Raw genomic sequence first — 19974 nt, 5'->3', positions numbered from 1 at the left:
AAACCCTTTTATGAAATGTCATCAGTTCCTACTGACACCACCAGCAGATCAACCATTTGCAACACAGAGATCCTGCGGCATTGTTCTTGTGTGACAACTTCATCCAATCATTATAAAAACCAGTGAAGGAAGCCAGTGAGTAGTAGAATTAGACTCTAAAATCTAAGAATAAAATCTAGTCGCAATTAGTGTGCATGAACTCATCACAATATTGTAGAACTGGAGGAAAAGAAATTATTTTATTAGGGGGGGGTGTTTGTTTGTTTGTTTGTTTGTTTGTTGAGATGGGATTTCTCTAAGTAGTCCTGGCTGTCCTGGAACTTGCTCTGTAGACCAGAGTAGGCTTAAACTCAGAGATCCACCTGCCTCTCCCTCCCAAGTTCTGGGATTAAAGGTGAACACCACCACTGCCTGACCCAGAAGAAAATGTTTTATGTGGAAAGTGTACACGTAATGCACTCATTGGATCATAGCATGGCCTGACACATAGAAAATGCCTGTTAAACTGATGGTAACAGCTTGGAAAGAGGAGTTCTAGATCTTTAAGTATAGAATGAGTCCCATGCTTTTCTTCCTGCATGCCCCATTCCCAAAGGAACTCTAGGGTAAGAACACACACAACTGAATCATTTTTTACCTGCACACTTTTCTTCCAATTATTATCTTAAAAGAGAATTTTTATTCTCACATGATCCTAAAGAATTTCAAGGCTCATAGCCATCAAAGACAGATTCTGTAGATTCTCTTTTTATACTTTCTAAGGAAGGAACAGTACCTGAAATTAATTTTTCTCAAAAATTTATTATTATTATGTATTACCGGGGTACTCATTGTAGAAGTTACAGAACAATTTGTGGAAGTCAGTTCTCTCTTTCCAGAATGTAGATCATGGGAATTGAACTCAGAATGTCATAGTTGACTGCAGGAACATTTATTGGCTGAGACATATTGCTAGCACCTAAAGTTGAAATTTATTGTGCATGAATTTTGTACATTTACAAAGGACACACTGTGTTCAGAGAGGATCAATCACTCTTCCATAATTCCTGATTGTCATGGATGCTTTCAGAGAAAGACCAGATGTCAAGTTTGGATAACCATCCCTGTCTTCCTACTCCCCAATTTATAAATAGATTCAAAATAATTACCAACTCATTGTTTCATCAAAATTTTGTTGTGTGTTTAAAACATCCTAACATCATCTTTTTTCCTTACTAGTGACAAAAAAGGAACTGTCAAACATTATCACGTGCATACCAATGCTGAAAATAAATTATACTTGGCTGAAAACTACTGCTTTGATTCTATTCCAAAGCTCATTCACTATCACCAACATAATTCAGCAGGTAACTTCTTTCATTTTTTTTTCTTTTATAGGCCCTTGCATATAAATGTCAGCTTTCTTGGATACCATTGATCCTGCTAATATTCTTGATTAATAGAATACCAAGAAATGAGGGAAAATGTTATCAATCTCTGTCTTTTATGATATCTGTAGCTCACGCCTCCTCAAATATAACATAATACACTCTACAAAACTAGAAGGAATAAGGTTGATTAAGTTGAGCAAGTTAAAAGAAAATTTCTTTTTCTTAAGATTTTATCTATGTTTTTTTTTTTAATCTCTCTGTGTGTGTGTGTGTGTGTGTGTGTGTGTGTGTGTGTGTGTGTGTGTGTGTGTTTTATGGACATGACATGAATGCAGTGCCCACAGAGACCAGAAGTAGAGGGCACCATAACCTCTAGAAGTGCAGTTACAGAGGGTTGACAACTACCTGATATGTGTGCTGGGAACCCAACTCAGATCCCCTAAAAGAGAAGTCCAGTGCTCTTAACCACTGAACCATCTCTTCAGGCTTAAAAGGAAAATCATTTTAATAAAACTTTATTTCTAGAGTTTTTTTCCTAGACCATAAAAACAAGTTTGATTGTAAAATTCAAATATTAGAAAAATGAGCATCATTGGATGGGTAACTTCTCAGTACCAATTCTCAGTCAATCATGATATATTTTTGGATGCTAATATTTGTTATATGCAAATTGCATATTCATAAACATTCCACTTTACAGAGATAAAATCATTATCCACATACTATTTATTTTCCTTGCTAACCCTGCCTCAGAGGACTTTCCATGCAAAGATTCATGGCTTGCCTTGTTCTTTCATCAGCTCTGTATAATTCTATTACACTTCGCCGTACCCTCTGGTGATTAGCAGTGGATCGTGTGTGATATTTTTACATTTTAATGGATATTTTATTGCACAGTACTGCACATATAGCACTTCATTTGCTTGAATGATTCTACTGCTAGTTTCCCAAAGGCTATGAACATTTAAAAACGTGAAGTTGTCAAGTGGTTTGCAGAAGTGTACAATCCTACTAGTAATTTTTTATATTCAATATGAGCTACTATTTTCTCTTAAAATATTGTCTAAGTGTTTTCCCTGTTTTCTGTGGGGGAGTAGTACATGTTGTACACATGTTTGTGTTTGTATGTGTATGCACATATACATATTTGCATATGTGTATAAAGGCCTGAAGTATGTGGTAGTTTGATTTAGAATATGGCTCATATTTTGAATGCTTAGTCACTAGGGAATGGCACAATTGGAAAAATTAGAAGGATCAGGAGGTGTGGCCTTATTGGAGGAAGTGTACTACTGGGAGTGGGTTTTGAGGTTTCAAAAGTCCATACAAGGCCTAGGTGTTCTCTCTCTCTCTCTCTCTGCCTGTGGATCAGGACATATGTCGCTCTCAGCTATTGCACCAGCAACTTCCTGCTTGTCACCATGCTTCTCATCATGATGATATTGGACTAAACCTCTGAAACTGCAAGCCAGCCCCAATTAAATGCTTTCTTTTATAAGCATTACCGTGACTGGGTCTCATCACAGCAACTAAGACAAGGTCAATATTGGGTGCCTTCCTCAGTCACTCTCCACTTTTTTTTTTCTGACACAGCAGGTCTCACTGAACCTGGAGCTCACTCAGTTGGTTAGTCATCAATCTCCAGGGATCTGTCTGTCCCTGCCTTATCAGTGCTAGAATCAAGGATGTGCACCACAGTGCCAGAGTTTTACATGAGTACTGGGAATCCGAACTCAAATCCTCATGCTTGTGCATCAAGCGCTTTACTAAATGTGCTGGTACTAATTGTACTAACTGTCCCAAGTCTGTAACAATATTCAGTACAGGAAATGACTTGGTGAATTTCCAACAGTGAGTGAAAAAAAGCCATGGGCTCTGCATCTAAGTAGTGCTATCATGTCTGACTTCATTTCAATTCCGTTTCGGTTCTTGTTTGTATTTTTTTCTCACATTTCTTCAATTGTTTATCATAATAAATAGCATCTCTTGGGAAAGGTATTATACAAACAGTTATCTCTCAGTAAATAATTGCACCTTAGAGGATACACAGGATGTAAAAAGATATTAAAATGTTGATTTACCATTGTGTTTTCATTAAATCTTCAGTTTATTAGTGTATTTTATGATTCACACAATGGTTATTATAGCAGCAGTTGCACAAATACATATTTCAAAGAAGGCATTAATTTCTAATTTGTTTTTAATTAAAATATTTTATCACAAAGACATTACATTTCTAATAGAAAGCATAAGATGCAAAATACTTTTAAAATAATCATAATTTCTCTTATATATGTATATTTATATATGCATAAACATACACATTTCTATATAGATATTTATATGCTTTACAAAATAAAAATTTACCTTACACATGCAGGTATTTATTTCTGCTGATTAAAGGTATGGTACTGAAAACATTTGAAAAACACTCTTAAACAGAAACAAATACCTAAATAGGATGGAAGAGAAAACACATGTGTGGTAAAAACCACCCTATGCTCAAAGCGATAATCATTTACTCTTTTGAGTGGCTTCTTTCAAGACACTATCAGCATGATTATTTTAACTCAGCTTTACCATAGTTACGTGTAAATAAAAATGACTTAAGCATTTAACATAAATTGAAAATAGATTAAGATTATTTGTTTTATATGTAAAATATGTTTATTATATGAGACTTTGTGACTTATGTGCCATTTATATATGTATGTAAAATGTAGGGATCAAAAAGATAATAAATATGAATGAGAAAAAATGTTATGTGAAAGATCTCCATTCAGCACCTAGTCCCTATGGAATTTTTCACAAAGTAACTGGCTTTTTTAGATTTTGCTTTTGCATTAGGTGAATGTGTTGATTCAAGCCACTGAATACAAGGACAAGGACAGGATGAATATACTTACAGTTGATTCTCTTTCACTTCAACACTCCTACATTTTCAGTTTACTAGGGGAGGAAGTGATTCAATGATGACATTATAATACAAGTTGCTGATTCCATTGGCATGATCACATGTTCGCCACCCAGTGTCAACTAAGGCCAACAAAGTCCCTGGGACTGTGGCTCAGGGGAAGTGAAAATGACATCCCTGGGCTCTAAACCCATTTGCCACCATTTGGGGTTGGAATGCATGATTACCTAACTGACACACGGTGGGTGACAGGAAGGATGGCGATTGCACCAGGGAGACATTTAGTTTATATCATTTATATCACCCATTTTTTAAAAAAACCTTCTATCTACATCAAACTCTGGAGTCTCCCCAGAGTTAGCAAACCAACAGCTTATTCTTACCAGCCATGGCCATCTGCCTCCTGCACCCCTTACCTGTCCATCCTTTTTCCTGGATTCGATGCCTGCTTCTATTTGGAGCCGGTCCTCAACTCTGTATCTTTAGAGTAATAACATCCACCTTGATGACAGCTTAATTTGTTTTATCCAAAACAAATCTAACAATGTTTTACCAACCTAAGAGCATTAAGCACATTTTATATTAACTATCGCCAAGACACCCCCAGTGGGTGGGGCTTCATTTTGACTTTTTGTGTCAAGAAGTGCAGCTGCTTTGAGAACAGCATTTTCCTATGATATGGTCACGATATCAGTTCACGGAGGATTTTTTTTTTTGTTATTAACTTAAATTGATGTTTAAATTGAAATTGCTGGTCTTCGTTTTGTGGATCCACAAATCTCCTTGCTGAAGAAATCCCTTTGGTAGTTGCTGACACAGCTTCTAAGGTATCTGCCTCTTGCTTCTGCATTAGGAATTCTTGGGAACTGAAAGAGAAGAGATCACTTGTTGAAGGAGCTGCAAGGCTGCCTTTGGAGTGGTCCAGCTGGGTGCGTGGAAGGCAGTATTCTGTGGCTGTGAAGATGATCAAGGAGGGCGCCTATGTCAGAAGATGAATTTTTCAGAGGCCCAGACCTATGATGTAAGTTTCTCCTCAGAAATGACAATGTTGAATCTCCACAGAATATTAACATTAGCAGTCCCCTTGGCTATAACACTTCGCAAGCTTCCGGCATACCTTGTACATTTAATATTTAATTTTTATTTTCATATTTACTTTGGCCTAACTGTTAAATAAAATCAATGTTATATTTTGGCCTACTGAGCTGTTAAGTAAAATCAATGTTATGCTCCTAATTTGACAAGTAGGCTTGCATAATACCTTAAACACCCATGTTTGAATTTAGAATATTTCTGACTCTATTGAGAAAGTAGCCCATGGCCTCTGTGCCTTTAGACTCTCTACCCTTGAACTTTCTCCTGCTCACAACTTTGTCCTGTGCTACAAAGGACCTTAGTAGTTACAAGTAGATACAGCACTCAGTATATCCAAATTCCCTTCACATTTCCCACAAACAACTATGCATTAGCCAACGGTGTTTGTTAAGAAAAGCGAGGCTCACACTTGAAAGAACAGACTTGAATATGATCTTCAGGAGTCCTGGAGTGAGCAAGCTCTTCATCCATAGAAACACTTCTAACCCAGGTAGAATAGCCTGGCTGGTCACTTTTTTAGAAAACCAATCAGGAAGGATTAGGAAGTGTTATAGCAGGGCCTTGGTCAGGAGATGGTTTAATCAGTAAAGTGCTGGCTGTGCAAATATGAGTTCAGCCTTTAAGCCCATATGAAAAAGCTGTGAATGGTCATACGTGCTTGTAGTCCCAGAACTAAGAAGGAAGAGGGGAAGGAGGAGGAGGAAGAAGAAGAACAGGAGGAGGTGGAGAAGGAGGCAATTGGATCTTTGGAGTTCACTGTTCAGTCAACCTTATCTAACAGATGCGTCTAAGGTCTCAATGAGAGACCCTGTCTCAAAAACCAAACAAGGTAGATGGCTCCAGAGAAGTGACAGCCAAGGCTGACATCTCTCCTCCACCACACACACACATACAAAGTACGTGAAATTTGCAGATCCTAACCTACTTCCGTTGCTGTGATAAAGACCACAACCAAAAGCAACTTGGGGAAGAAAGTGTTTACTTAGCTTGCATATCTACATCTATTGAAAGAACTGTTGAGCAGTTTACTGAGGCACCTTTAGAGGTGAATACGCCGGTGTCCATTTCCTTGGTGATTCCTTTTAAACATCAAAGGAGACAGGGAAGTTGCAGCAAGTCCTACTACTGTAACTGAAGGATTGTTCGAAAATAGAGATGCCATATGAACACAAGCCTCAGTCCAAAGCTGTCTTTATGGGCATCTCACCCCATTACAAGGACCTCCAGTACTTGCTTTAATACTCTGCTTTCACCGTAGTAAAATAATAAATTTGGGGGAGGGGGGTTTGACAGTCTCACGTTGTAGCCCAGAGTGCTTGAAAAGTTACTGCATAACCCAACTTAGCCTTTAAAAATGACAGCAAAGACCCCGCCTCACCCTCCTAAGTGCAGAGAATACAGTCATGAGCGCTCGTGTGTAACTCAAATTGAGTTTTAAACAATTATTTTTCCCTATTCTCATTTTTTTTCAAGGAACTTGAAATAGAACTAGACTATTATATATAGTGGAAAGGGAAGCCCTTGGTCCTGCCAAGGTTGGACCCCCCAGTGCAGGAGAATGTCGGAGAAGAAGGTTGTAAGGAGGGTGGGGATGGGGAACACCCATATGGGTAAGGGGGAGGGGATGGGGGCTTATCGACAGAAAACAGGGAAAGGGAATAACATTCGAAATGTAAATAAAGAAATATATCTAATAAAAAAAAACCAAAGAAAGCCCCTTGGTGTCCCCCTTTCATAGAACATAAAATTAAAAACCAAATAAAAACTTTCTTGGTATATGATATAGCCAGTGTTTCCTGGTGAAATATTAAAGTGTATTTTGTCATTAAAGAGTATTATAAATAATCTGTAAAACTTATTCTAAGCTCTGGAGAAGTGAAGACAGTAGCCCCCTAGGACTCACTGCTCAGTCAGTCTATGCTGCTGGGTAAGTTTTGGACCAGTGAAAGACCCCACCTCAAAGGAGATTGGTGACCTTTCTGAAGATGACACCTGAGTTTGTCCTCTGGGTGCCACACAAAAACATACATGCATGTGCACATTTATGAATGTGTGTGTGCATGCGTGCACATGCTTCTTCAAGATCAAGAAAGAAGAGAGAACAAAAGAAGATATAAAAAAGGAAATGTGTAGTCTCACTTCCCCCAAAGAGCAACCATTTTTATGTTGCATACACCCTTCAAATTCACACACAACACTATCCCGATTCTTGAGAGAAAAGGTGAATGCAGCCTCTAGACGGAGAGCATTGCTGAGCGGCTGTCGGATTCACCAGTCTCAGATCTGTGCCCGAGCCCTGTCATCTTCCATGCCTCCAAACATTATTGTTTCCCAAAACAAGATCCAAAGCTCCCTGCTCTCTTTCTCTATTCTTGCTCGGGTCAGCTCAAAACTGAACTTTTCTGATCAATTCTTTTCCAGGAAACTCAGCCATCCCAAGCTGGTGAAATTCTATGGAGTATGCTCAAAGAAATACCCCATCTATATAGTAACTGAGTATATAACGAATGGTTGCTTGCTTAATTACCTGAAGAATCATGGGAAAGGACTAGAAAGCTCCCAGCTCTTAGAAATGTGCTATGATGTCTGTGAAGGCATGGCCTTCTTGGAGAGCCATCAGTTCATACATCGGGATTTGGTAAGCTCAATGAGAGAAGAGAAGAGCATAACCTACCATTTCCTCCTCCAGAGATAGGGGCTGCTGGGAGGTCTGACAAAGAGGACGCCTTCACTTTACTTTGCACATTTGGGACTCCGGCGAGCATGTGATGATGGTTTTGCAATACAAAGATCACAACCATAGAATAAAATATTTGAAAGACGGAGAGAACCATCAGAGTAAAATAAGTCATGAGGACCTCCATAGCTACCTGTGCTGTGGTATGAAGAGCAGATGGAAAGACGGGCCAATTTCATGTTTCTCAAAGCCAATAAACTGAAGTTGACCTTTACTCTGAGAGCTTAGTGGGAAAGCAGTGATTTAATACAATGACTAAAGAGGCAAAGAGGGAGGTGAGGCAGGAAGAAAGCGTGTGTTTGGGTTAGGGCGGGAATACTGTTTGGTACTCACTAGAGTACCGTTTGGTATTCACTGGCCTTTAGCTCTTGAGACCTCCTTATGCTGAATACCAAGCACACTACTCACACCAGGCCCATGCATCCCACAATCCCTGGTTGCAGCATGCATGACTTCAAGTGTCTGTGAATGCACAGGATCTAGTGGATGTCCTTGCTAAGCTGAGATTCTGTGTTCAAGTATATTTTCAATGCTTGGGTGAACATATTTATGCAAGCATGTTTCCTTTTTGAAAAAAAAAAACGAAACAAGAGATTTTTTTTGAAAAGCTAACCCCAGAGCAAACGGAATTGGGATAGGCTGTGTTGGATTTTGCTGAGACTGAAGCTGAGGGGAGGAAAATGCTTGAGTCTGATATCTGGTGATGCTTGGTTGCTTTTACTACTTGGAGATTTTGCTTTCCCTCCCAAGGCTGCTCGGAACTGTTTGGTGGACAGTGATCTCTCTGTGAAAGTCTCAGACTTTGGAATGACGAGGTAAGCCAGTAATCTCCCCAGACAGCTTTTCTTTCTGGTGTTCCCACTTATTACATTAATGACTTCTTACACACTGCGAGCTGTGGTGTTTCCATCAGTTGTTGTCAAGAATTTGATTTCAAGCTGGGTGACGGGCTCAGTTGGTAGAGTGTTTGCTGAATAAACACGAGGTTGGTTTTGGATTCCCAGCACCCGCATTACATCCAGGCACTGTGGTGTGCCACTAACCCCAGCAACTGTAGAGCAGAGATAGGAGAGCCAGCCATTCCAGTCAGTCAGCAAGCTCCAGGTTCAGTGAGAGATGCTAATTCAAAAAGTAATTTGGAGAGGCTAGAGAGATGGCTCCGCAATTAAGGACTGCTTTTTCAGAGGACTGGAGTTGGATTCCAGCATCTGTGTCAGGTGGCTCACAACTTCTCGTAACTCCAGCTTCAGGATATCCAACACCCTCTTCTGGCCTCTTTGAGTACACACACACACACACACACACACACACACACACACACACACGCACACGCACACACACATACGCAGAAAGAGATAGAGCCTTTGAACAGATACACAATTAAAAGTAAAATATTGTTTAAAATGAAGGTATAAAGCAATTGATAAAAGCATCCAACGGGGGCTGGAGAGATGGCTCAGTGGTTAAGAGCACTGACTGCTCTTCCAGAGGTCCTGAGTTCAAATCCCAGCAACCACATGGTGGCTCACAACCATCTGTAATGAGATCTGATGCCCTCTGCTGGTGTGTCTGAAGACAGCGACAGTGTACTCATATACTAATAAATAAATAAATCTTAAAAAAGCATCCAACAGGCTTCTATATATGCATCTATGAGCACACACATGCATCAACTGTCGCACATAAATATATCACACACATACATTTTGACTATACTAATTTTTCTAGGGGAACCATTTTGGTTTCATTTTATAGTAATTCCGTTAGTCTTATTCTAAAAAAAGATTTTTATCATTCTTAACTATGTGTCTTTGTGTCTATGTAGGTGTGTGGACATGAGTGTAGGTGCCCAAAGAGTCCAAAGGGGTGGGAGCCTCCTGGAGCTGGAACTACATGGGGCTGTGAGCTGCCTGGTATAGGTGCTGAGATTCAAACTCAAGTCCTCTAGAAGAGCAGAGCATTCTCTTAACTTCGGAAGCATCTTTCCAACCCAGGCATTATTTTTAATAGCCAAACACACCCATGAGTATACACATTTACTGTGTGTTCCCCTCAAAGGACAAAAACATGAGACATACATGCTTTTGCACATATCCATACACCATGAACAACTTTTTATTTTATCATTTTTAACAGTTGCATAGCAGTCTATGTAATTACATATTTCTGTGTATTTACCTATTTGCCAAGGTAAATACATAAGGGTTACTTGCATTTTATAATCATTTTAAAACCTCAGCTTGGTGGACATTTTTGAATTTCTATTTTTTAACATCAGATGTTATTTATGATAGAAAATTAAGAATGGTTTATACAATTCAATAAATTGAATTACTCCATAATAGTAGGTGCTATTCAGTCACCAAACATGATGGTGGAGGAAAAAATATGCCGTCTGGGCAACCCCTCACAGCATGATGCTGAAGAAAAAAATAAAGCAAGTCTCAATCCAACAGAGTTCCAGTTCTGTTCAAATTACAGAGAAAAGATAAAAATCAGAAAACACTAGCAAAAAATGTATCTTGAGAGATAGAATTACCAAACATTGCTGGGGTGGAATTCTGAGTGACTATACTTTCACATGTTTGTGGGGTTTGATCATTACCAAGCATTTTCCACTCAAATTTTGCTATTTTTAAAGGTGTATTTCTTAAATGCTTACAAACCCCTAGAAACTAAGCTGTCACACTAAAAAGAAATCAAAGGACCAGGTGTAGTAGTATATATACACAATCCTAGCATTTGAGGGGTAGAGGCAGAGTATCAGGAGTTCAAGGTCATGCTCTGCTACATAGTTCAAGGTCAGCCTGGGCTACACAAGAGCTTATCTCAGGAAGACTAACTGGGCGGGGTTGGGGGTGGGGCAGAGGAGAGAGGAAATCAATGTAAATTGGCTAGAAAACTGAAGCATTCAGCTAAAGAGAGTTCGATGCCCTTCACCGGTCTGCCTGAGAGGGGGCCATAGAAGCAACAATGTTTTGTCAAGGTGATCCCAGTTTTCAAGACCATTTGTCTTAATGTCTGTGTTGATGCTTTCCCTACAGATATGTCCTTGATGACCAGTATGTCAGTTCAGTAGGAACCAAGTTTCCAGTCAAGTGGTCGGCCCCAGAGGTGTTTCACTATTTCAAATACAGCAGCAAGTCGGACGTATGGGCGTTTGGTAAGGAAGTGACCACACAGCATCCTGGCCCCGTTTCTTAAGTTGGCTTCCACAACAGGAAACCACAAGAACAGCAACATCCATTTGAAAAAGAACCCCGAGCCTTTACAAAATTACACACGTGGTGTGAGACAAGCAAGTGGTTGAAGAGGACAGTTTCCTTCCTGGGGTTCAGTGTTAGGAAGTCTTGTACACTTTCCATAATTTACATCATGCTAGTATCTGCCAACAGAATCAAAGGACTTAGGGGTTTTTCCAGGGAAACTTTCAAACAGTTTTTGTTTTGTTTGGTTTGTTTTGAACAAACAAAATCTATGTAATTGAGGCTGGTCTCAAAATCATAATCCTCCTGCCTCCATAGTCTCCCCAAATCTAGGATGATAGGTGTGAACCACCTGTTTTAGCCTCAAAGAGTTTTGCGAAGGAATCATTAAAAATGTAAATGTTAGTTTCTTTGAAACCCCAAAGATTGGAGGGCTTAAGTATAAACCACTGGTTCCGGGCATGAGTGTAACTATGGTAACTGTTTAGAATGGGCAGAGTCTCTTGGCATCCCCAAGATAAATACCAAACTTGACTCTGCTTTCCTTGGCACGGTGTAAGCCTTCTTTCCATTACTATAAGGAGCATCTGGCAGAGTCAACTTAGATAAAGAAATGATTTATTTTGGTTCACAGTGTTGAAGATTCCAATCTGTGATCAGACTCATTGCTTGGTTTATGACGAGGTGGCCAGAGACAAGGCAGAGGATGTGGCAGGAGCAAAGCTGCTCCACTGGGGGAGGAGAGACCTAGAGGAGATAGTGGAGTCTCATTCTACTCTTCAAAGCATACTATATGGCTGCTGGGCTTCTTAAACACTGAACATTTACCTTATTTCAATCCATCTCCCCTTGCTAAAATTAGCATTTTAGCTCAGGAGTTGGGAAACAGCAGTCCTGGACACAATGTCGTACCCTGTTTCTATAAATAAAGTCACATTGGCCAACGGGCATGCCCATTCATTGCCATGGTGTTTGTGGCTGATTTTGTGCTACAACGGAGCAATTGCCACAGTGTGATGCACAGTCTAAGAAACTTACTATTGCATAGTTTTATAGACATTTGGAAACCATTTTCCTTTGTTAAAATACTTAGATTAAAATTTACTCACTCGAGGTAGGCATGACAGGACACATGTGTAATCCCAGACATCAGGTACTAAGGCAGGAAGCTCATGCGTTCTAGGCCAAGCTGAGGAACTTAACAAGACCTGTCTCAGAGCAACAGAAACTTGACTGGTTGAGTAGGCAGTATAGCTGAGAGGGGAAGCATTTGCCTCGAGTGTTCAAAGGTCCTGGGTTTGATCCCCAGCATAGTGAAAACAACCGGAGAAACAAACCAAAATCAAAAGAAGACAAACAAAATTAAGTAAAAGTGATTGTGAAAAGGGGGTTAAAAAAAACCTCTTGGGTTATGATTCTGTCAGTTTCTTAAAGATATGCTAACAGCATCATGACTATTTTCAACAACTGTCTGCTGCATCCAGCTAAATTATCACCAAGTGACAAAGTACATTAAATATGACCAAGAAATACCCCGTGCTTGTGTTAGACCTTAAGTGCAATTTGATTTACCACTTAACACACCCGAGATAACTTGGTAGAAGGAAATTTTTGTGAGGAGTTTATTTTTCCATCTCAAATAATTATTGAAAATAAGAATTCCTGTTTAGAAAGTATAAAGAGAATCAAATGGACACACAAAAAGGGAAGTCACACAGACAGTGTGTTTTGTGTTAAGTTTGGCCTTTGTTGTGAAGACTGCTTTCAAATCTATGTATCATTTGACATGCCTGCTGAATATTATTCTTGAAATGTGAGCCCCTCATTCAATAGTTACTGCTATTGAATCTATGTAATTGAGGCTGGTCTCAAAATCATAATCCTCCTGCCTCCATAGTCTCCCCAAATATAGGATGATAGGTGTGAACCACCTGTTTTAGCCTCAAAGAGTTTTTCGAAGGAATCATTAAAAATGTAAATGTTAGTTTCTTTGAAACCCCAAAAAATGGAGGGCTTAAGTATAAACCACCGGTTCCGGGCATGAGTGTAACTATGATTCATTTTTTGAATCACCAAAAAATGGAATTACCCAACCTGATCTTTCCACCTCAGAAAACAGAACCTAGTTGCAGATGTTTTCTGACCGTTTACAAACAATAACTATTTTTAAGTAATCTACTGCTGGTATGGCTATTCAAAATGAATCAGGGCCTCTGAAAAACTCCTCTCAAAGAAGATCCTCCCTCCTCTAGTTACTTTATGCAGTGCTACTGGCCTTGGAATATGGGTGCAGCCGTTCGAAGATGGAGTGTCACTCTTTCATAGAACTAGAATATGCGTATAAAGGAAGAGATAGTACAACATGTAAGACTGCTTTATTACTAGTAGTTTACATAGCTACTGCCACTCAAAGTTTGAGGTTTGAGAACAATTTCATGCCTTGCTGTATATGTTGTTTGTCCACAGCTTTGAACCAGGCTGTTTAAAGCAGTAGTTCTCAGTCTGTGGGTTGTGACCAACATATGAGTTGTGACCAACTTGTGCGTCACACCCCTTTTGGGGGTCAAAGGATCCACAGGGGTTGTTAGGGTCCCCAGAAAACACAGATATTTTACATTACTGTTCCAAAGAGTAGCAAAATTACAGTTATGAAGTAGTAACGGATAATTGTATGGTTGGGCATCACCACAACATGAAGAACTGTATAAAAGGGTTGCAGCATTAGGAAGGTTGAGAACCACTGATTTGAAGTCTTTGTCCTTGGAAAGAATGGCACCATAAAGCAAGCATTTTCAGTGTCCTGATGCTCTTTCAAATGTGCTGTATGTCCTATCCTACTTAATTCTCACGGCAACTCTAGAAGGTTTGGTAGGAGAGCTAAGGTTGGGAGGTGTTAAGGAATTGACTTGGCCTACAAGTGGGAGAACTAGCCTTTCACAGGCCACATCAGAGAGACCCCACATGTCATTCTCTTGATCATCACAAACACCCCAACTTGGTGCCTTATCCTGGAGTCCACCATGGCTTCCATGAGCTAGAGGACTGTGAACACTCTGAAAATGGACAGATAAGCCATGAGTTCAAGTTCCCAATGGAATAATAGCCTGGAGCTTTTTCTCAAATTGCCAAAATGGCACCATACCCATGAAAGATGGTGACAGACTGACTGCAACCACAGACGGTGAAATGGGCGTCCATTGTTTTAGCTTCACATTTCTGTGAAAAGGTAACGTAATTATGCGATGATGAAGTTGTACACAAGTGCAAAAGCAGCGAAAAAGAAAAGGCAAGGACTTCATCACTCATAAGTGTTGGGACGGTAGCTTACTGCACAGCTTGTTGTCAGTGTGAGGCTGCATGAGACCCCAAGTGACCCCCTAAAGCAGCCTGTGAACCTAGGCCCCAGGTGGCTCCCCCTGCTGTTGCCATTCATTAGCTAACAAGCCGAGAGGCTCTGGAAAAAACTGCAGAAACATTTGGAAGTGATAACCCAAGCCCAACTTCCCCCTTTCACTAGGCCTCGTTTCCCAGAAATCCCTTGCTCTGGCCGATAGCTTTCTGGTCCTGTGATGTGAAGTTCCTTCCACAAGCCCAGGTCCTTCTGACACTGGCTCTCCTTTCTCTTCTGTCTGCTGACTGCCCCCGGATGCACTACAGGGATCCTGATGTGGGAGGTGTTTAGCCTAGGCAAGCAGCCCTATGACTTATATGATAACTCTGAAGTGGTTGTGAAGGTCTCCCAGGGCCACAGACTCTACCGGCCCCAACTAGCATCAGACACTATCTACCAGATAATGTACAGCTGCTGGCATGAGGTAAGTATCATCCCTGAGGAGGTTGGAAGGGTGGACAGGGGGTTAAGAATGTGGATGGGGGCGGGGCTTCAGTGGAGATGAGAAAAAGAAAGTACCTGCTAGAGATATGTTGAAAATGGTCCTGGGTCATATTTATTTGTAATGTAAAACAACAACACAACAATAAAACAAAAAACAAGTCAGGTGTAGACAATTTACTGAACAACTTACAGTACAGTTCTAAAAAGTTTATGTATATTAACTCATCAGAAAACATATCGTTGTTAATAAAACCGACAAGTGAGGAAATAGAAGGCCAGGGAGGTTATGGGAATAACCTTAAGTCACATTTATTAAAGAGGCAGACTGACTGGTGTCAGTGTCCTTGCTGTTTTGTGTGTTTTTTTTCAAACTTTTTAATTTTTTAACAGTTTTTGTTTATTTGTTTGGGTTGGGTTGGTTTTTCAAGAGAAGGTTTCTTTTTGTAGCCCTGGGCTGTCCTGGAACTTGCCCTGTAGACCAAGCAGGCCTTGAACTCGGAAATTTGCCTGCCTCTACCTCCTTCCTAGGTGTTGGGATCAAAGACGTGTGACACCACTGCCCAGCTATCTTTTGTTTTCTTTTTGAGATTATAATGTACTGCAATTATAATTAATTATAAAGTAATGATTATAATGTAATTAAATATCTCCTTTGGCTCTTCCCCCTTCAAATCTCTCCCTTCTTTTTATTTACTTCTTCTTGCTCTCCTTCAAATTCATATCCTCTTCTTTCATTTACCATTATTGCATGCATATATATGTGTGTGTGTGTGTGTGTGTGTATTCATAAATATAAACTGTTAAGTCATGTTACTTGTACATTACATGTATATTTTGAGGCCTGACCTTTTGGCACTGGACAACCAATAGATGTGCTCTTCCCTGGAGAGGACCACCTCCCCTGCTCCCAGCTCTCCTCGGTTGCCCATACTCTAGTTCTTTGGGTAGATCCAAGGCCTCGTTCTTAACAAAAGTATGAAATCTCCCCTCTACTCAAAAATATATGACAGAGACATCTAATCTCATACAGAGATCACATGAAAGGCCTTCTCTTCTGTTTCTTCCTCTGCTTCTTCATCCCCCACCCTATCTTCCAATCCCCCAAACACCAAGATAGAAGATAAAGGGGTTACACAGGGCAGATATGGGCCTAAAATGGAGCAAATTCCATCATGAATGTCTTAGATGTTTAAACATCTAATTGGGGGTGTTAGGTCTGCGGTTCCACTACTTCCTTACCTGAACTCAAAAGTTTTTCATATATATACATGGTGGGCAATGTGTGTACTTGTGTGTGTGTGTGTGTGTGTGTGTGTGTGTGTGTGTGAGAGAGAGAGAGAGAGAGAGAGAGAGAGAGAGAGAGAGACAGAGAGACAGAGAGACAGAGAGAGGCTGGGAAACAGGGAGACAGAGACAGAACTAAAAACATCAAGATGTTTATAATTATGTACCCAGATTAAAAGGATAGAAAGTAGCATGGACTCAGAGAATGTAGAGCAGCTCCTTTCAATGCATTGGTATCTGAGCTGGAGCAGGAAATCTTTTCATAGTCCTTAGTATATGAGTAGAGATGGTGCCAAAGTATGTCCAAATGAGAATACCACAAGCAAAGATGTAGATGCAGGCTTTGTGATCTCAGCTAAAGCTGTTGTTGGAAAGGCTGAAAATAAATCCAGAGGAGTAAATTTGATCAAGATTCTGTATCCCAAAAAGAGAAAAATGATAAGGAGACGGAGGGAGAGGAGGGGGAGAGATTCAATTTTTTCAAGCAATGTGAAGCCATTGAAAAATTTTGGACAATACAAAAACGAAGCTTTAAAAGTATTTATTTTATTGTGTTTTTACTATGGATAGCATAAACTGTAGTCCAATCATATAATGTTTATCCTATTGTTGGAAGCACCATTTACTAAAACACTACCAAGAGATAAGGAACCACCTTAATGACAGAGAGAGGCCGTACTAATATCACTCTCCATTTCCTCGCAGAATAATATTGATTTATTTTGTGACTACCTTTTCTATGGTCTGGTCTTTCTGTGCCAGCGCCACAGTATTTTAATTATATATGGCTATATAACAGAATATTATGTGATATCTTGTAGGCTAGAACCCTCATGATATTTTATTCTTCATAGCTTCTGAGCCATTTTGCAAATTCAACGTCTGCAAAATAAAATCATCTATATTAAGTGCAACTCATTCCTATCTTTAAGATTATGCTTTCTGGGGTTGGGGATTTAGCTCAGTGGTAGAGCGCTTGCCTAGGAAGTGCAAGGCCCTGGGTTCGGTCCCCAGCTTCGAAAAAAAGAACCAAAAAAAAAAAAAAAAGATTATGCTTTCTGTATATTTCAAGTGGAGAAATTCTATATCTCCATGACATGGAGATGTCCTACTCTAGGACAAAGAGGAATTTTTCCTAATATATGTTCCAGCCTACATCTCTATCTTTTAAGTTTCTCCTTATTGAGGGATACATTGTTAAGGATTTAATTTTGATATTGTTGTTATTATAAATGATGTGTTCCATCCCATCATATCTTCTGACTCGTTACTATTGGCTATTGATTTTATTTGTTAATTGTTTTTTTTTTACCCTACACACATATTGAAATCCTTTACAGTTTAGGAAAGTCTATCACTAAACCTCTTAAATTTTCAAGCATATAATTGTGTCCTATGCAAAAATTTTTCATTTCCTAATTCTTGGGGCTGGTTTTTTGGTTTTTTGTTTGTTTGGTTGGTTTGGTTTGGTTTATTTTTGTTGTTGTTGTTATTTTTTTTCTTTCTGGGTGCACTGATTAGTAATTTCAACATGATCTTAGGAATAGTGAGTACAAAAGGCACCCCTGTCTTATTCTGAATCTTAGTAGAAAAGTCTATGGTGTTTCCATGTTTCAAAAGTCATTCAGTGGGTGTGGTACACATACCTTGAATCTTATCAACTAGGAGACAGAGGCAGAGCAAATCTTTGTGAGTTCAAGGCCAGCCTAGTCTACATATGCTCTAGGCCAGATATGGCTACTCAGTGAGACCCTCTCTCAAATGGAATAGACTGTCATTCACATTAGGACCATGCTACACATGTTTTATAAATTGTTCGTGTGTGTGTGTGTGTGTGTGTGTGTGTGTGTGTGTGTGTGTGTGTTGTGTGTATGCACGCATGTGCGTGGGCAGTATGCACTGTTTGTGAATGTAGGTATACTAGTGCCATTGTGTGCTTGTGTCCGGTGTCAATCCTTACCATCCGCCTTGCTTGAGACAGAAGAATGTCTTGTTTGCTATTATGCACACCAACTTAGTTGACCTGGGAGCTTCCAGTCATTCTCCAGTCTCCACCTCCCATTTTGCTATAGGAGGGCTGGGACCACAGAATCATGTCACACATCTGGCTTTTATGCGGGTTCTGAAGATTGGAACTTGTGGGGCAAGTGCTCACACCCAGTCCTATATTGCTGTTTGTCATTTAATTTTTGAGTCAGGGACTTGCATAGCCAAGGCTGGCCTCAAACTTGCTGTATAGCTGAGGATGACTTTGAACATATGATCCTCCTGCCTCTTCCTCCCAAGTCTTCAGATTACAGATATATGCCACCATACCTGGTTAATGTGGTGGTGGGAACTGACACCAGGGTGTCTTGCATTCTAGGCTAGCGCTTGACCAACTGAGCTACATCCCCAGCCTCTCTAGTGTTCTTTTACATTATGCCCTTATCATCTAACACATTGGGGTTCTCTTTTATTTAGCTTCCAGAAAAGCGCCCCACATTTCAGCAACTCCTATCTGCCATAGAACCACTCCGGGAACAAGATAAGCCATGAAGAGAAATTTCAGAATGGTGATGAAAATGAATATAAACATTGACCAACACTCTCATTGTAAGGGGAGTAGAAAGACGCCATGTATTATAGCTAGTTCTTAATAATGGTCTGTGTGTTGTTTAACTGCTATATTACCTACCAAGAAAAGCAAGGTAGGAAACAAGGTATTTCTTTGAAATTTAGGTTAAATTGGTCATTTTTGTTTGTGCTGCTTTTAGTGTACTACTTCCCAGACTATTGTAGAAGTTCATTTTTAGATTACACTTTCCAAAGGGTGTGTACTGTGTATAAAGGGAGAGCGGGATTGAAAAGGTAATTTGTTGGGAGTTCAGTTTTTTTCTATTGGCACTTGTGTGGTAATGAAATATCTTTTCAAGAACAGAAATGTATATGTTTGCTTCTGTATGAGAAATGTCTCGGGCATTTGAGTATTTGTTCTCCAGGGTGTGGCACTGTTTGGAGAGGTTTAGGAGAATGGCCCCTTTGAGAGCTTAAGGCTTCACCCTACCTGTAGTTTACTTCTTGCATGCAGTTCAGGATGTGAGCTCTCAGAAGCTGAAGAAGTGGCTTAGTGGTTAAGAACACTGGCTGTTCCTCCAGAGGACACAGGTTCAATTCCCAGAACTGCACAGTGGCTTACAACTTGTCTATGAATCCAGTTCTAGAGAATCTGATGGCTTCTTCTAGCCTTCACACGTACCTAGTACACATGTGGTACACCAACATATATACAAGCAAAGAAGAAAACTAAAGGGTGGGAGCTCTCAGCATCCTGCTCTGTCTGCCATGTCTGCAAGTAGCCTTTGCCCTGCCATTTTGAACTCTCTCTCTCTCTGGAACTATAAGCAAAATAAAGCATTTCTTCTGTAAGTTGTCTTGGTCATAGCCTTTTATCATAGAACAGAAAAGCAACTAATACAATGCCCACATGACCTCAAAGTTTTCCATGTGTGAGAGCCAAATAAAGTGTTGATTACAACACACATTCCTAGACA

The 19974-nt window shown here is 39.9% G+C and overlaps 1 protein-coding gene across 1 annotated transcript in view; it reads left to right on the top strand.

Moving 5' to 3' along the window:
- The window catches only part of Bmx (BMX non-receptor tyrosine kinase), a 54525-nt gene extending 35115 nt beyond the window's left edge, over positions 1-19410 (top strand). Inside the window, 10 exon segments of the mRNA XM_032889854.1 lie at positions 1219-1358; positions 4386-4446; positions 5138-5151; positions 5154-5223; positions 5225-5305; positions 7801-8017; positions 8867-8931; positions 11161-11279; positions 14980-15137; positions 18905-19410. Coding sequence (XP_032745745.1) covers positions 1219-1358; positions 4386-4446; positions 5138-5151; positions 5154-5223; positions 5225-5305; positions 7801-8017; positions 8867-8931; positions 11161-11279; positions 14980-15137; positions 18905-18979 — 1000 coding nt within the window. The 3' untranslated portion in view covers positions 18980-19410.
- Positions 19411-19974: the final 564 nt, after the last annotated feature.

Source organism: Rattus rattus, chromosome X (assembly GCF_011064425.1).
Source record: "Rattus rattus isolate New Zealand chromosome X, Rrattus_CSIRO_v1, whole genome shotgun sequence".
Lineage (NCBI taxonomy): Eukaryota > Metazoa > Chordata > Mammalia > Rodentia > Muridae > Rattus > Rattus rattus.
The sequence above is the reverse complement of the archived record's forward strand: the minus strand, read 5'-3'. Positions and strand labels throughout refer to the sequence as shown.